This window comes from Pelophylax lessonae, assembly GCF_965119305.1.
Source record: "Pelophylax lessonae genome assembly, chromosome: 10".
NCBI lineage: Eukaryota > Metazoa > Chordata > Amphibia > Anura > Ranidae > Pelophylax > Pelophylax lessonae.
In genome coordinates, this window is record NC_138777.1 from 216,744,897 (window position 1) to 216,759,375 (window position 14,479).

Here is a 14,479-nt window from a genome sequence, read left to right on the forward strand (position 1 = left end):
TGGGCACAGAACCTGTTCAGGTGGAGGACTGGCTTACAATTTCCCCCAGAACAATGGGGTACCCAAACTGGGGACCCCGTGAACGGAGGTCGAATGGACATGGTAATAAGAAAGGACAGGTCTGAGAGAACAAAGTGAAATTGAGGATCCAATTGGAACGAGAGAATGAAGAAATGACAGGAAGAAATACTGCTATTATAAAATTCTCTCTTCAATAACTTTTTTTTTTTTTTTTTTTTCCCCCCCCACCCCTTTGTCGGCTGTTCCCCCTTTTCTTTCTGAAGTAATCAGCTCCAACATGTTTTTTTCTTTTTTTGAGGGTATATGGATACATGGATATACCCCGCCCCCCCCCCCCCCCCCCCCCCTGGGAGGAGGATAAGACATAAGGTCATATTTTTTTTTTTTTTTCTTGCACAAAATCACTATTGATTTGAACTTTTTTTTTTTTTTTTTTAGATCACATAAGACACGAGTGTAGAGTGGTAGTGAAGGTGTTTTCCCTCTCTTTTTTTTTTTTTTTTTTATGAGTATGGGAAAGTATGTTGTTTTTTTTTTTTTTTTTTGGGCACACAACATTAGGAAAAAATTTTTTTTTTTTTTGGGTATAATATACACTTTGTAACTTATAAAACACTAATAAGGGTAATAATGGTAATAATGGTAATAATCTGATTTATTAAATAGCACAGTTTTTGTTTAACTTCTATTTTTGAATATAAATACATTCCACAATACGACCAATTTCAGTGGTCTCTAAGAAGGTGACAGAGCACAGGGTGCCCCAGGGGCGGGGGGGAGGGGCGGAGGAAGCATCGGGTAATACCTGATCTACCGAGGAACTAGGAAAAGAGGGGGGGCAGATGGTAGATGGCAAATACATTATGAGATCTAGGGGTGGGGATTTTTTTTTTTTTTTTTTTTCTTTTTCTCCTTTGCCTCTAAATGAGATACAAGGAATGTGAGAAAATGAGGCCGGGAGAAGTAGATATACAAAAATAATGAATCTTATTTATATATATATGCCGGAATACCCTGTGAATGATCAGTGTTAGGGGTTGGGAGAGGGAGGGGAGAGTTTTATTCTCTAACCTAACCCAAACATAACCCCATTTAGGAAATTGCTCAAAGAACCAATATAGATTGGATGAGCAACCCAGCGTGAAGCTATATAGTGACCCCTCTATAGTAGAGAGGTCAAGAAGGTACTTTCCTTCTTCCCCCCTTCCCCCCCTAAGTTTTCCCCCTCCCCCCTTTTTTTTTTTTTTTTTTTTTTTTTTTCTTTTTTTTTTTTTTTTTTTTTTATAATGGAGAATATACGGATTTTATCCATTAATGCAAAAGGTCTCAACACTCCAGAGAAAAGGAGGATTTTGTTAGATGATCTGAAAAGATCAAGGATAGATATTGCGATGGTACAGGAGACACATTTTAGAGAGGATAAATGCCCTAAGTTAAACAATAATCTTTTTCCTATAGTATATCATTCGACTAATTGGGAGGCTAAGTCGAAGGGCGTATCCATCCTCCTATCAAGGAACTTACCCTGGAAATGTACACAAGTTTTGAGCGACCCAAATGGCCGATATTTATTTGTAAAAGGGACGATACGAGAGACAGAAGTCACACTAGCTAATATGTATGTTCCAAACATAAAGCAGGATGGTTTCTTGAGGAGGGGCATGGACATGCTCAATGAGTTTAGGGGGGGACATTTAATAATAGGAGGAGATATGAACATTCCCCTGATCCCTTCAGAAGATACATCCCGGGGCCAATCCTCAATCCCGCCTATGGTGCGGAAACACTTTGCTAAAATATTACAGGAAGGACAATTAATAGATGCATGGCGCCTGATGCACCCCAGAGAAAGAGACTACTCATTCTATTCCTCTTTGCATCAACAATACTCCCGCATAGATTATTTCTTAATCCCACACAGTCAATTACACGCTATAAAAGACATAACGATAGGCTCAGTGACTTGGTCAGACCATGCCCCAATTACATTAGTTTATGAGTTACCAAACAAAAGAGAAAGGAGAGAAACAACCTGGAGACTGAATGAAAGTCTCTTACAAGATAAGGAGACTATGGCAGAGGTCGAGTCAGAGATAGTCTTTTTTTTTTTAACTAACACCACTGCAGACTCAGATCCAGGGATAATATGGGAAACACACAAAGCAGTTATACGAGGAATTCTTATAAAACATGGGGCCAGGATCAAAAAACAGCGAACTAAACAATTAGATCATCTATTTCAAGCTCTTTATAAAACAGAAGCAAAACATAAACATGCACCATCAGCGGAGGGAAAGGATGAGCTCTTGAAAATAAGGAGAGACATTAATGAACTCTTATCCTTTAGAGCTAAAGCAGCAATCCAGAAAACTAAAAGGATTTTCTATGAAGCAGGAGATAAATGTGGGAAGCTATTAGCAAAATCACTCAAAGATCAAAATCTGACAACATATGTTCCACATATAGTAACAGACGCAGGACAGAAACTTGTATACCCCAAACAGATAACTCAAGAATTTAAAAAATATTATGAAACATTATATAACTTAAAAACCCAAACAGCCTCACAAACGCAGATGGAGGAATATGTATATACCTCACAAATGCCTCAGTTGTCAGAAGAGGAGAGTAAAATACTCGAGTCTCCTATAACATCTGCGGAGATAATGGAAACTATAAAAAATATTAGAGTAGGGAAGGCACCTGGACCTGACGGGTTTACTATTCATTACTACAAGAAGTTAATGCCACACCTGAAGGAATTTATGAGGGATATGTTCAACGCCTGGGGGGCAGAGAATAGAATCCCTAAAGAAACCATACATGCACATATATCGGTAATCCCTAAGGAAGGGAAAGACCCTACCTCGTGCAAAAGTTACAGACCAATTTCCCTGTTGAACACTGACTTTAAAATTTTCACAAAGATTTTGGCAGTCAGACTACAGAAACACCTGACAAAGTTGATCCATTTGGACCAGGTCGGATTTGTCCCAACCCGAGAGGCAAGGGACAACACGACCAAGCTATTGAGCTTACTACATATAACACACCAAAATAAAATACCAACAGTCCTGCTTAATACTGACGCAGAGAAAGCGTTCGATAGGGTCAGGTGGGAGTATATGTTCACGGTCCTTCGCTATATAGGGATAGGGGAGAAAATGTTAAAATGGATAACACAGAGCTATTCAGTCCCTTCTGCAAAAGTGAGGGTAAACGGAATTCTATCTACAGAGTTTTTAATTACAAACGGAACGAGACAGGGGTGCCCCCTGTCCCCGCTCCTGTTTGTAGTATCATTGGAACCCTTCCTGTGCAGAATCCGAATTAACTCGGATATTTCGGGCATCAGCGTGGGAAAGGATCAGTATAAAATATCAGCGTATGCCGACGACGTCCTATTCTCGATCACGAATCCAATTATATCACTCCCCAACTTGTTATACGAGCTGGAGAGATACGGAACTCAATCTAATATGAAGATAAATTTCATTAAATCCGAAACAATGGGAATAGAACTTCCAGGGACACTCCAACAACAGTTAAGGGCAAATTTTAAATTGAACTGGACTAAGACAGCCCTTAAATACTTGGGGACATCGATCACACCAAATATATCGCAATTGTTTAATCTGAACTTTATTCCCTTACTAAAATCTATAAAACTACTACTGCTAAGGTGGAGAGGAGGAATGCATTCATGGATGGGAAGGTGCAATATAATCAAAATGAGTGTTATACCAAAATTCCTGTACATTTTTCAGGCACTTCCCATACACATCCCACCTCGATACTTGATGCAGATTGAAACTATGATAATGAATTTCATCTGGAATTCAAAACGTCCGAGAGTAGGGAAAAAATATCTATTTAAAGCGAAAACAGATGGGGGGCTGGCAGTCCCGAACATAAAGAAATACTACCAAGCCATTCAACTGGGAAGAGTGATTGACTGGTGTCGACACAGAGAATATAAGCTCTGGCCAAACTTAGAGCAGGCACAATGTGAGATCTCGTTGAAAAGAGCCCCATGGTGTTATAAGATCCTACCAGTATCAATAAAGAAACATCCTATTATAGGAAACACGATCAAAACTTGTGCAAAAATATTTAAACAGGATAAATTAATACGGGAGAACTCCGTACTGTACCCAATACTAGGAAACCCCCACTTTGAGACAGGATATCAAGACAGGAAATTTAAGACCTTAGCAGATAGAGGAATTACACAAATATCTGACTTCCTAACAGAGACAGGCTGGGTAACGATGGAGGAATTAACAGACGTCTCAGGCCATTTCGGCCTAGATCTATGGCGTGCCTTCCAACTACGCCATTTTTTGGGAACATTGCAAGTCCCCTCCCAGGATGATAAAGAGGTAACACCTTATGAAAAATTATGCACTCAAAATGGAATTATGGAACATGCTATATCTAAAATTTACTCCCTGCTAATGACATCAGTAGAACGGCGTAAACCTCCTTTTTTGAAGGAATGGGAGAGTGAAATGGGCATTGTCTTCTCACTAGAACGGGAAAATCAAATAATTAAGTCAGTATTCTCAACTTCAACTTGCGTTAGAATTCAAGAACTGAATTACAAAATCTTTTCCAGATGGTATTACACCCCGGTTAGGATGAATAAAATTTCTACATTAAATACAGATTTGTGCTGGAGATGTGGGACAGAGAGAGGGACAATGCTCCATATATTCTGGGAATGCCCTAAACTAGAAGAGTTTTGGGAGCAGATTCGGAGGTCAATACAGGAAATTATGAAATGTCATATTCCCAAAGAACCTGCCCTCTTTCTGCTCCATACCCCCAGCATACCGATACAAAATTACAAAAAATCCATTATACCACATCTGGTGAACGCTGCCAGGATATGTATCCCTCTTAAATGGAAAGAGACTGAACCACCTAACATAAACATGTGGTTAAGGAAAGTTGAGGAAATACATAACCTAGAAAAATTGGTCCTATCTGCTCATCAACAAACTGATAAATATGAGAAGAAATGGAAACAGTGGAAAGATTATGTTAATTCAGAAGAAAGGCAATTTCCAAGTACAGGACAAGAACCTGCGCGGAGAAGATAGATATATAATGATATAGGAGTGTAGAGACCTGTGCACCATTCTTTTACCTTGCTTTTTTTTTTTTTTTTTTTTTTTGGGGGACAGGGGGGAAAAGGGGAAAGAAGGAAAAGGAACGAAATGGGAGTTTTTGGGTTCGGTAATAGATTGCCAAAGAAAGGCTAAGGTTCCTTAAAGGGAATAAATGGTTTGTAATTATAACCTTGAAAGCTAAAATGTAATGTATATACTGTATATGTAACTGAACTTAAAGAAATAAAGATATAATTTGAAAAAAAAAGAACGTTTTGGTCTCGGTTCCAAGGGCAGAGCGGGGCATGGGTTTTTACTCCCACATGCTTGTGATAAAGAAGCCCTCGGGGAATTCCCGCCTGATATTGAACCTTCCTTCTCTAAATCACTCGATCGGATACAAGCACTTTTGCTTGGAATCAATATTTTCCATAAGGAATCTGCTTTCCCCAGGGTGCTTTATGGCAACGCTGGACTTAAAGGATGCCTACTTGCACATGCATCCCTATTCACCCAGCATACCAACTAGCTAGCAGTAAAATTGGGATCGGAGATCTGGCATTTTCAGTTCTAAGTGCTGCCCTTTGGGTTGTCATCAGCCCTGCGCATTTCTACAAAGGTCCTGGGGGAAGTGTTGGCCCCATTAAGATGAAAATTAAATATGATCATCCCACTACCTGGACGACCTAGTAGTGGCAGATTCATGACAGAAACTAGAGAAGGATCTCCAGACTGTTCAGGAGTTCCTCCAGTCACTAGGCTGGATAGTCCACAAAAAAGTCTTCTCTGAAGCCTTCCCAAAGAGTGACATACCTCGGGTACGAGATTTCCTCACTGGATCAAAAGATTTTCCTTCCAGGGGGTAAAAAGGTTAAAAAAACAACTCCAATGATGGCATCCTTGCAGACCAACCAGAGGGTCTCACTCAGAGATGTCTCAAGAGCCGTAGGCCTCATGACATCTTGCTTTCCAGCTGTTTCCCCAACGTCCTCTTCAGTTGCTCCTTCTAAAGAACTTGGATGGGTCCCCAAGTTCTTTTAGACTTGAAGGTACAAATTCCCTCCGAAGTTAAAAAAAAAAAAAAAAAAAATCCCTGTGGTGGTGGAGGGCGCCACTTCACCTGACCAGAGGGCTGGAATGGGTTTTTCTAATATCTCAGAGAATAACGATGGATACAACCTCTTTGGATTGGGAGCCCATTTTCAAAACTACATAGCATAGGGAGAATGGTCCCCGGTGGAAGCAAGAGCATCCTCAAATCACAGGGAGCTTCTAGCAGTGCAGAGAGCCTTAGAGGATTTTCAGGGAGAGGTCAGAGGACACCATCAGCAGATTCGGCCGACAACATTGCAACAGAAGCATACCTCAACAAACGGAGGTACAAGAAGTCGGACCTTGCATTTCACAGCTCAAAAGATTCTATTCTTGGGCTGAGGTGAATCTAGCCTCCATTTCAGCACTTCATCTGAAAGGGACTCAGAATTGTTTGGCAGATTACCTCAGCCGCTACCATGTGTGTCAGGACAATTTGTCCCTCCAACCTAGACATTTTTGCGGAAATTACCTGCAGGTGGGGTTCCCCAGAGGTGGACCTTTTTGCATCCCAAACAAACAGCAAACCAGAGATTCTTTTCCCTGAATCCAGGGGACCAGACTCTGGGGATCAACGCTTTTGCGAATCCCTGGTCATTCAGCACTGCTATGCCTTCCCTCCTATCAGACTAATCCCAGAAGTCCTCCAGAAGTTTCTTTTGGAGGACACCAATTTTGATCCTGATAGCCCCCTTTTGGCCCAAAAGGCCATGGTTTTCACGCATGCAGGTATCCTTCCTCGAAGCCTCCCAGTGACTCTCCCTATGAGACAGGAACTGTTGTCTCAGGGCCCAGTATCTCATCCTCAGGTGGCATCCCTAAACCTAACGGCGTAATATCTGAGGACCATATACTAGGCTCTCAGGGGTTCTCAGTCAAGGTTGAGAAGACCCTAGTTAGTTCTCGGAAGCCTGTCACAAGACCTATATACTACAAAATTTGAAAGAAATTTAACACTTGGTTGTCTAAAAATCAAAGATTTTCTCCCGATGTTCCATCTATTCTGGAATTCTTTTCAAGAGGTTGCTGACAAGAGTCTATCACTTAGTACTATAAAACTGTACTAATTAAAGAAAGATTGGAGGTTTATGTTCACATACGATAAGAATTTTATAGCCTGCACGATCAGCTTTTGTCGTACAAAAAATTCGTAATCGGCTGTCAAAAGCACTGTACTAACGATCTGAAAATCGGCAGATTGTTCGTCGGATGAAACTTTACCTCTCATCATAAGACTCCTTGCAAAGTACGGTAACTCAGAAACCGTTGAAGTATTTTTATGCATGCAGTGACAAACCGTACCACCTGATGGAGCTGTATCTGTGAACTATAAAAATCAGAATATTAGTAATATTGTAAAACTTTCCCGATTTATGTGATATCGCTGAAATTACATGGGGCGGGGGGAGGGTTTCAGTTTAGGTACAGTTGTAGCAATGGGCAATTATGAAAAGACTTTCATAGGATTATGCAGCCTATGAGGTTTAGATTTTGGGGTTAGGTTGAGGTTACAGGTAAGGTTGGGGGCCTATTCACTGTATAGCAGAGAATGGACCCATTTTAAACATTTGTTTTTGTTTTTTTTACTGTGACCCTAAGGCTTCATTCACACGGGTATAGCGTACGCCCGTTCAAGATCTTTGTTTGCCCGCATGGGAATGCACAGGTTTTCCATGAATCCCCGTGCAAGCAGTCCCATTCATGTCAGTTGGCACACTGTGGGGTTGCTTTACTAAGGCCCCATGCACACAGGGCGTTTTTAATGCCGCTGTAAGTAGCGTCAGGCTTTTTGCAGCCTAAAAACACACCTCCATGTTATTCTATGGCCTCATGCACACACAGACGTTTTCGAGCTGTAAGTGGCCTTAGGCGTTTTTAAGCTGCAACAAGAACCCACGACCTGCGCATTCTGAGGACCAGCGTTACAGCTTTAAAAACGCCTGACGCTGCTAAAGGCTGAATAATGTTGCTATAACGTTGCTTAACGTTAAGCCACGTTTATACATTTTTCTTCTTCCATTCAAAATCAATGGTTCCCTATGGGAGCCTATTGATTTGAATGGAAGTCACACCGCAAGTCGGATCAGGATGATCCGACTTGCGGGGCGTCTTGCGCTGTGAGAACCTTGAGGGGGAACTTCACGCCAAAATGGGAAAAAACGGCGTGGGGGGTCCCCCCCAGGTTCCAAACCAGGCCCTTCGGGTCTGGTATGGAATTTGAGGGTAGCCCCATGCCGAAAAAACGGCGTGGGGTCCCCCCCAAAATCCATACCAGACCCTTATCCGAGCATGCAGCCCGGCAGGCCAGGAAAGTGGAGGGGATGAGCAAGCGGCCCCACCCCCCCTGGACCACACCAGGCCACATGCCCTCAACATGGGGGGGGGGGGTGTTTGTGCTTTAGGGCAGGGGGGCTGTGCACCCCCCACCCCAAAGCACCTTGCCCCCCATGTTGATGAGGACAAGGGCCTCATTCCCACAACCCTGGCCGATGGTTGTGGGGGTCTGCGGGCAGGGGGCTCATCAAAATCTTGAAGCCCCCTTTAACAAGGGGGGCCCCACAGATCCTGGACCCCCTCACTATGTGAATGGGTATGGGGTACACTGTACCCCTACCCATTCACCCCATAAAAGGCAGTGTATGTGAATAACGACAGGAGACGTTTTGGAAAGTTTATTTAAAATCTTCATCCGGTCTTCTCCACTCCAGTCTTCTCCACTCTGCTCTTCTGATCTTCTCTCCGCTCTTCTGCTGTCCAATCTTCTGCTCTTTAGCTGTCCGCTCTTCTGCTCTTTTGCCCTTGGCTCTTCTTCCTCTGGTCCTCCTCCGACGCTGTCTCCGGTGATTATGCCGGTCTCCAGTCTCTGCAGCTTAATATATAGCCATTAGGGGTGTGGCCTCTAGATGACGTCACCGGGAGCCCCTGCCCCCTTATGTCACAGACGACATCATCTGTGACATAAGGGGGTGGGGTCCCCTGATGACGTCATCCAGCGGCCATGCCCCTAATGGCTATATAATAAGCTGCAGAGACCGGAGACGGGCATAATCACCGGGGACAGCGTCGGAGGAGGACCGGAGGAAGAAGAAGAGCCAAGAGCAAAAGAGCAGAAGATTGGACAGCAGAAGAGCGGAGAGGAGAAGATCAGAAGAGCAGAGTGGAGAAGACCGGATGAAGATTTTAAATAAACTTTCCAAAACGTCTCCTGTCGCTATTCACATACACTGCCTTTTATGGGGTGAATGGGTAGGGGTACAGTGTACCCCATACCCATTCACATAGGAAGGGGGTCCGGGATCTGGGGGGCCCCCCTTGTTAACCACTTTACCACCGGAGGATTTTGCTGTCTTCCGTCCAGGCCACTTTTTGCGATTCGGCGCTGTGCGACTTTAACTGACAATTGCGCGGTCGTGCGACGCCGTACCCAAACGAAATTTACGTCCTTTTTTTCCCACAAACAGAGCTTTCTTTTGGTGGTATTTGATCACCTGTGCGATTTTTACTTTTTGCGTTATAAACAAAAAAAGAGCGTTTATTTTGAAAAAATAACAATATTTTTCACATTTTTTTTTATATGAAATTCCCCCCCCAAAAAAATGTTTAGTAAAAAAAATCGCAATAAGCGTATTTTGATTGGTTTGCGCAAAAGTTATTGCGTTTACTAACTAAGGGAAAGATTTCTGTCATTTTTGGTGTTTTTTTTTTTTTTTTTTTTAACGCGTAATGGCGGTGATCTGCGATTTTTTTTTTTTTTTTTTTTTTTTTTTTTTTTTGCGGGACTGCGACATTGCGGCGGACAGATCGGACCCTTGACTGACATTTTTGACACTTTTTTGGGGGTACCAGTGACATTTCTACAGTAATCAGTGCTATATATGTGCACTGTTACTGTAAAAATGACACTGGCAGGGAAGGGGTTAATTTTATTGGAGAGGGAGGGGTTAATGTATGCCTGGTGCTTACTGACGTGTGGGGGGGGGGAAGCTGACTGTGTGACAGAAGGACAGATCAGATGTCCAGCTATGCTGAACACTCCGATCTGTCAGTCCCTGTCACTATGGAGATCCCCCCGCTGTGTTTACGCACAGGCGGGCGGATCTCCAGACTCGATCCCCGACGATCGGGGCAGAGCAGCGGCAATCGCCGCTGCTCCTCCCCTGGCCCGACTCCCGCTGTGAATGAACACAGCGGGAGCGAGCCTCCGGCGGCGCGCGAGCGCCGCCCACAAGGGGCGGAGTCCAGCGACGTAGGTCTACGTCGCTGGACGGGATCGCGGCACTTTGCCGCAGTAGCCTCCATGTGAGCGGGGCTAAAGTGGTTAAAGGGGGCTTCCAGATTCCGATGGGCCCCCTGCCGCAGACCCCCACAACCACCGGCCATGGTTGTGGGGATGAGGCCCTTGTCCTCATCAACATGGGGGCAAGGTGCTTTGGGGTGGGGGGTGCAGAGCTCGTCCCCTCCCCTTTCCTGGCCTGCCGGACTGCATGCTCGGATAAGGGTCTGGTATGGATTTTGGGGGGGACCCCACGCCGTTTTTTCGGAGTGGGGCTACCCTCAAATTCCATACCAGACCCGAAGGGCCTGGTTTGGAACCTGGGGGGGACCCCCACGCCGCTTTTTTCCCATTTTGGCGTGGAGTTCCCCCTCAAGATTCTCACAGTGCAAGTCGCCCCGCAAGTCAGAACATCCTGATCCGACTTGCGGTGCGACTTCCATTCAAATCATTAGGCTCCCATAGGGACCATTCAAATCAATAGGCTCCCATAGGGAACCATTGATTTTGAATGGAGGCAGAAAAAAAACGCTGCTAAAAGCGACGTGGCAAAACGTGCAATAACGCTAATGGAAAAAGCTACTGAAAGCACGTTTTTACAGCTGCTTTTTCCGGCGTCAGAACTAACTTTGACGCACGTTTTTTTAACGCCCCGTGTGCATTAAAACTTGAGAGTGCAAAATCTGATGCAGCTGTACATGGTAGCCAATCCGCTTCCAACTTAAGCTTGTTTAATTAACCACTTAAGCCCCGGAGAATTTGGCTGCTCAAAGACTAGGCCCTATTTTGCGATTGCGTGACTGTAACGGACAATTGCGCAGTCGTGCGACGCTGTACCCAAATGAAATTGATGTCCTTTTTTTTTCCCACAAACAGAGCTTTATTTTGGTGGTATTTGATCACCTATGCGATTTTTTACTTTTTGCGCTATAAACAAATAAAAAGTGACAATTTCGAAAAAATAACAATATTTTTCACATTTTTTTTTTTTTTTTTTACATGAAATTCTCAAAAAATAATGTAAAAATCTAATTTTTTTTAACATTTTAGGCCAATTTGTTTTCTGCTACATATTTTTGGTAAAAAAAAATCACAATAAGCCTATTTAGATTGGTTTGTGCAAAAGTTATTGCGTTTACTAACTACGGGAAAGAAAAATTACATTAATGTTTGTTTGTTTGTTTTTTTTTTTTTTTACTAGTAATGGCGGCAATCTGCGTTTTTTTTTTTTTGTGGGACTGCGACATTGTGGCGGACAGATCGGACCCTTGACTGACATTTTTGACACTTTTGGGGGTACCAGTGACATTACTACAGTAATCAGTGCTATGTATATGCACGGTTACTGTAAAATTGACACTGGCAGGGATGGGATTAACTTTATTGGTGATCAAGGGGTTAAGTGTGTCCCTAGGGGCGTGATTCTGTCAGGGGGCGTGGCTTGTTAGATCATCACAGAGACATACTATCCTACATAGCATCTGTCATGATCTAAGGGAGAATGACAGACGGCTGTGTTTACATCAGCCGTCTGTCTTTCTCCCTCTCCTGCGGGAGATCGCGAGTGGCCAGCGGACATCGGAGCCGCCGGTCACACACACGGGGATGTCAGTGAACGAGCGGGGGCGCTTGCCCCCTACAGGCTTGTGGGCGAGTGACATACCCATACGTCACTTTGCCCAGGAGAGGCTGACTGCCGCAGTATATAGTCGTGCGGCAGTCGGCAAGTGGTTAAGCTTTGACAGAAAAAATAAAAATACTGGCATCTGATAGATTCTATGCAGTGCTGCACCAGATTTTGCACTCTCCAGTTCTAGTAAATCAACCCCAATGGCTGCATGGACACATGCATACTTTCAGTGCCCTGCACCCAAAACCGCTGTGTGCTGATTGACAGGAATGAGACTGCCTGCATGGGGATACCCCAAACACCTGTGCATCCCTGTGAGGGCAAATGCTGATTAATTAGAGAAAAGCTTGAGTCCAATAGCAGAATTCTATTTTCAGTTAATTTTTAGTTACCCAAGCTTTATAAGCTGCTATTGGCCTTTCCATTATGCCTTTTCTCCTGCGATGATATGCATTGTTATCTTCTCTATTCGCTATTTCAAAGCACCGTGGAACATGCGGGCTGTATAAAAGATGAGACTGAACATATCTCTTTCATTTTCCATCTCTATAGAGACCTACAGCCTCTCCAGAGCAGGAGGAAATTGATGGCAGTGGAGCTACTTCTTCTGATGTTGACAATCAAGCATTTTCAGATCATTCTCCCAGAGAAGGTATTTTTTTTTTTTTCTTTATCGGCATAAAATTGGATACAGAAATGGTGAGAGTGTGAATCTGTTGGAGATGACCTATGAATCATGGGAACAAAGGACCTGAGCTCCCAGATTTCTTCTATATACACCCATGCCTCTGCTTAGCCCTTGGTTCATACAGCATCACATTAATTAAAATTTCACAGACCACCTGGGAGCTGAGCTGGTGTTGCCCATACAGGGCAACAGAATCTCTTTATTTCTCCCTTCCCCAGCATCACATACTTTATAGAATTAAGTGTATGGACACTTGAGCAGATGCGCACAGGAATAAGTTTATGGACACTTGAGCAGATGCACACAGGATATAGTTATGATCAATTTATTTTAATGTCGCGTGATAAATACGGTAAATGAAATTATGTGAAAAAAGTTTAAATTAGGTAATTAGAATGTGTATGAGCTGCTTGTTGAAACCACAATAGAGTTGGAAATTAGTGAGTACAATGGGGACAGCGCTCCAATACTAGTGTAGATAAATATGTAAAGTATATAAATAAATAAATATAGCTGACTATGTTATTACTCTGATCAAAGTAAAATTCATATAGGTGTCACCAATGTGCATAAATGAATAGTAGGCATTCGTACATTCAAAGTATAAATAAATATTCATATAGGTGTCACCTATGTACATAAATACAAAAGTTGTGTATATATATATATATATATATATATATATATATATATATATATATATATATATATATATATATATATATATATATATATATATATATATAAAAATGGTGATGAGAGTCAAAAGTGAATATAAATAATGTCCAATTTGCTGCAAAAGTGCTCTTGTGCTTGATTATGTGATATATAGGGCAGGTGGCAGCAAAACAATATTATAGGTGGCAGCAAAAGAAAAATGGTAATCACTAAGGGTCCTTTCACATGGTCCCCACTCCGTTGCGGACTGTGCTCTGCTCAGCGGGGATCGATCCACCGATCCCCGCTGAGCTGGCAGATGACAGCTCCATCTCCGCACTGTGTGCGGAGAGGGAGGTGTCAGAGCCTCCCTGCACTCTATGGGGAATCGGATGAGAGCGGACCGCCTGTCCGCTCTCATCCGATCCGATCCTCTGGACGGATGGAAAATAGGGTTTCCATTCGTATGGATTTCACGGACAGGATCGGATGCGGGTGTCAGCGGACATGTCTCCGCTGACATCCACTGCCCCATAGAGATGCATGCGATCAGATCCGCCTAAAAAACTGACAGGCGGATCTGATCGGACCGCCCGTGTGAAAGGACCCTAAGTGCGAACTTCAGTGGAATTGTGCTACTCTTTCCACCTGCACCGCCCACTTACCAGATGACCCCTTGGGGTCAGGCTACAGTAAGGTATCCCGCTAGGGTTCCCTCAGTAGAGAGAGCGGTTTTCAGGGGTTTAGGGGGTCTCCTCTAGGGTTCACTCCTTAATATTCTCCCGTTAGGATATCCCTCTGTGGTCCCTCAGTAGAGAGCGCAATATGGAGGGTATGGTAACCTTTAAGGGTCTCCTCTAGGGTCCACTTGCTCAAAAACTGTAGTTTGGGTACTCGGCATGTGAAATGAGAGATAGGGAGGCTCGTGGTGTAGTATTTTTGTACATCTTTATTATAAAAAATAAATCGCTTACATTTAAAATTGCAGAGAGCCAGCCGAAGGA

General features: G+C 43.3%; 1 protein-coding gene across 1 annotated transcript in view; it reads left to right on the forward strand.

The window, feature by feature from the left end:
• The window catches only part of CEP89 (centrosomal protein 89), a 154,132-nt gene that overhangs the window by 9,965 nt on the left and 129,688 nt on the right, over positions 1–14,479 (forward strand). Inside the window, exon 5 of the mRNA XM_082270407.1 lies at positions 12,683–12,782. Coding sequence (XP_082126533.1) covers positions 12,683–12,782 — 100 coding nt within the window. The remainder of the gene's footprint in view (positions 1–12,682; positions 12,783–14,479) is intronic.